Raw genomic sequence first — 2,246 nt, 5'->3', positions numbered from 1 at the left:
AGTTCAGGTCGAAAAAAGAAAAAGAAATTTCTCTCAGGTGTTAATAAATGAGGAAGTGACAGAAATCAGCACAGGGCCCTCTAGAAGTTGCAACAGTTTCACTTTTCCAGCCTCCTCAGAGTTGCTCGGTTGCCATCAGACCCTGAAGAGCCAGAGCTGCCCCTGGGCAGTGCCAGAGCTGGGAGGTCTCGGCAGGGCAGAGCTGAGCCCCCAGGGCTGGGCTGGGCTCTGGCAGCACTGGCAGGGCCCAGCCCTGGGCACGGGGAAGCAGCTGCTGGCAGGGACAGCTCCAGGCAGCAGAGCCCTGGGCAGGCAGTGGGGGGAAAGTGCCCCCAGGCTGTGCTGGGATATTTAAAGTCCTCTCCAAACCCAAGTATTCCATGATTACTTTTTTACAGATCCCCATGCCAAGGAACCACAGGAAATGTCCAACAGCAGCTCCATCAGGCACTTCCTCCTGCTGGCACTGACAGACACACGGCAGCTGCAGCTCCTGCACTTCTGCCTCTTGCTCGGCATCTCCCTGGCTGCCCTCCTGGGCAACGGCCTCATCATCAGCGCCGTAGCCTGCGGCCACCACCTGCACACGCCCATGTTCTTCTTCCTGCTCAACCTGGCCCTCAGCGACCTGGGCTCCATCTGCACCACTGTCCCCAAAGCCATGCACAATTCCCTCTGGGACACCAGGAACATCTCCTACACTGGATGTGCTGCACAGGTCTTTTTCTTTCTGTTCTTTATCACAGCAGGGTATTCACTCTTGACCGTCATGTGCTACGACTGCTATGTGTCCATCTGCAAGCCCCTGCACTACTGGACCCTCCTGGGCAGCAGAGCTTGTGCCCACATGGCAGCAGCTGCCTGGGCCAGTGCCTTTCTAAATGCTTTCATGCACACAGCCAATACATTTTCCCTGCCCCTGTGCCATGGCAATGCCCTGGGCCAGTTCTTCTGTGAAATCCCCCAGATCCTCAAGTTCTCCTGCTCACACTCAAACACTCTCAGGGAAGTTGGACTCATCACAGTTAGTTCCTGTTTGGTATTTGGTTGTTTTGTGTTCATTGTTTTCTCCTATGTGCAGATCTTCAGGGCTGTGCAGAGGATGCCCTCTGAGCAGGGACGGCATAAAGCCTTTTCCACCTGCCTCCCTCACCTGGTTGCGGTCTCCCTGTTTGTCAGCACTGGTATATTTGCTCAGTTGAAGCCCCCTTCCATGTCCTCCCCATCCCTGGATCTGGCCCTGTCAGTGCTGTACTCGGTGGTGCCTCCAGCTCTGAACCCCCTTATCTACAGCCTGAGGAACAAGGAGCTCAAGGCTGCAGTTAGGAGACTGATGACGGGATGCTTTCAGGGACATTAAAATGCTGGTCAATTTCTGCAAATAACTTGTAAAAAAAGTTATCCTTGATTTTTATTTATGGTTTGGTTGTAGTGGATTTTTTTCCTTTGTATTAGTTACTCTTATTGTTCAGGAAAAAAAGGAGCTGTTTGTACCATTTCTCATTTTGTTTCTTTCTGCCTTCCATGTGGCCACAGACTGTGTCAATGAGGGGCTGCGCTCTTGATGGCTTTAAAGGAACTAAAGGATCTCCCAGCAAAGTTTTCTGCAGAGATGCCCTTTTGTTGCCTTCTCTGGAGCTGCTGCAGCAATGTCTGTGTGCAAAGCTGGGGGCAGATCAGTGCTGGCACAGCAGCTGTGCCCAGCAGCAGCAGCACTTGGTGTTGCCAGTGCTGCTGCCGTGGCCCTGCCTCGCTGCCCTGGTGGTCCTGGTGTTGCTGTAGGGCCTGAGTGCTCTCGGGGCCGGGCACAGCCCTGGGGGTGGCAGTGCCGGGGCTGCAGCAGGGACAGGCCACGGGCACTGCTGGGGCAGCGCTGATGACTCAGGCCAGGGCCTGGGGGGCTCCAGGCTCCTTGCCCAGGCTCTCTCAAGAACACATCCAGGCCAATGCTCAGCACAGCAAAGCCCCATGAGCAGCCCCAGGTGGGCCAAGGGCAGGCTGGGGGCAAACAGCATGGCTGGGGCTCTTCAAGGGCCCTGGGGCAGACAGGAAGGAGCAGCAGAGCAGGGGCTGATCCATCCCCAGTGCTCTGGACAGCCCAGGGCAGCGTCCCAGAGCGTCCTCATGGAGCTGACAACAGCATCCCCCCTCTGCAGCCCTGGCCTCTCCCCCAGCTCACACAGTGCCCCATCCTTGCAGGCACAGACATGGCAGCACTGGCTCAGCAGCCTCTGTTTGCATTGCAC

The 2,246-nt window shown here is 56.1% G+C and overlaps 1 protein-coding gene across 1 annotated transcript; it reads left to right on the top strand.

The window, feature by feature from the left end:
• Positions 1–424: 424 nt before the first annotated feature.
• On the top strand, positions 425–1,360 carry LOC141727894 (olfactory receptor 14A16-like). Its single transcript, XM_074534182.1, has one exon. The coding sequence runs from the start codon at positions 425–427 to the stop codon at positions 1,358–1,360; it is 936 nt and encodes a 311-aa protein (XP_074390283.1).
• Positions 1,361–2,246: the final 886 nt, after the last annotated feature.

The sequence above is a fragment of the Zonotrichia albicollis genome, unplaced genomic scaffold (genome assembly GCF_047830755.1).
Source record: "Zonotrichia albicollis isolate bZonAlb1 unplaced genomic scaffold, bZonAlb1.hap1 Scaffold_257, whole genome shotgun sequence".
NCBI classification, from domain to species: Eukaryota; Metazoa; Chordata; class Aves; order Passeriformes; family Passerellidae; genus Zonotrichia; species Zonotrichia albicollis.
Note: the sequence above shows the minus strand (reverse complement) of the source record. Positions and strands in the feature narration are given on the sequence as shown.

Excerpts from the sequence above, each read along its gene's own strand:
- LOC141727894 (XM_074534182.1), top strand. The coding sequence starts at position 425 with ATGTCCAACAGCAGCTCCATCAGGCACTTCCTCCTGCTGGCACTGACA.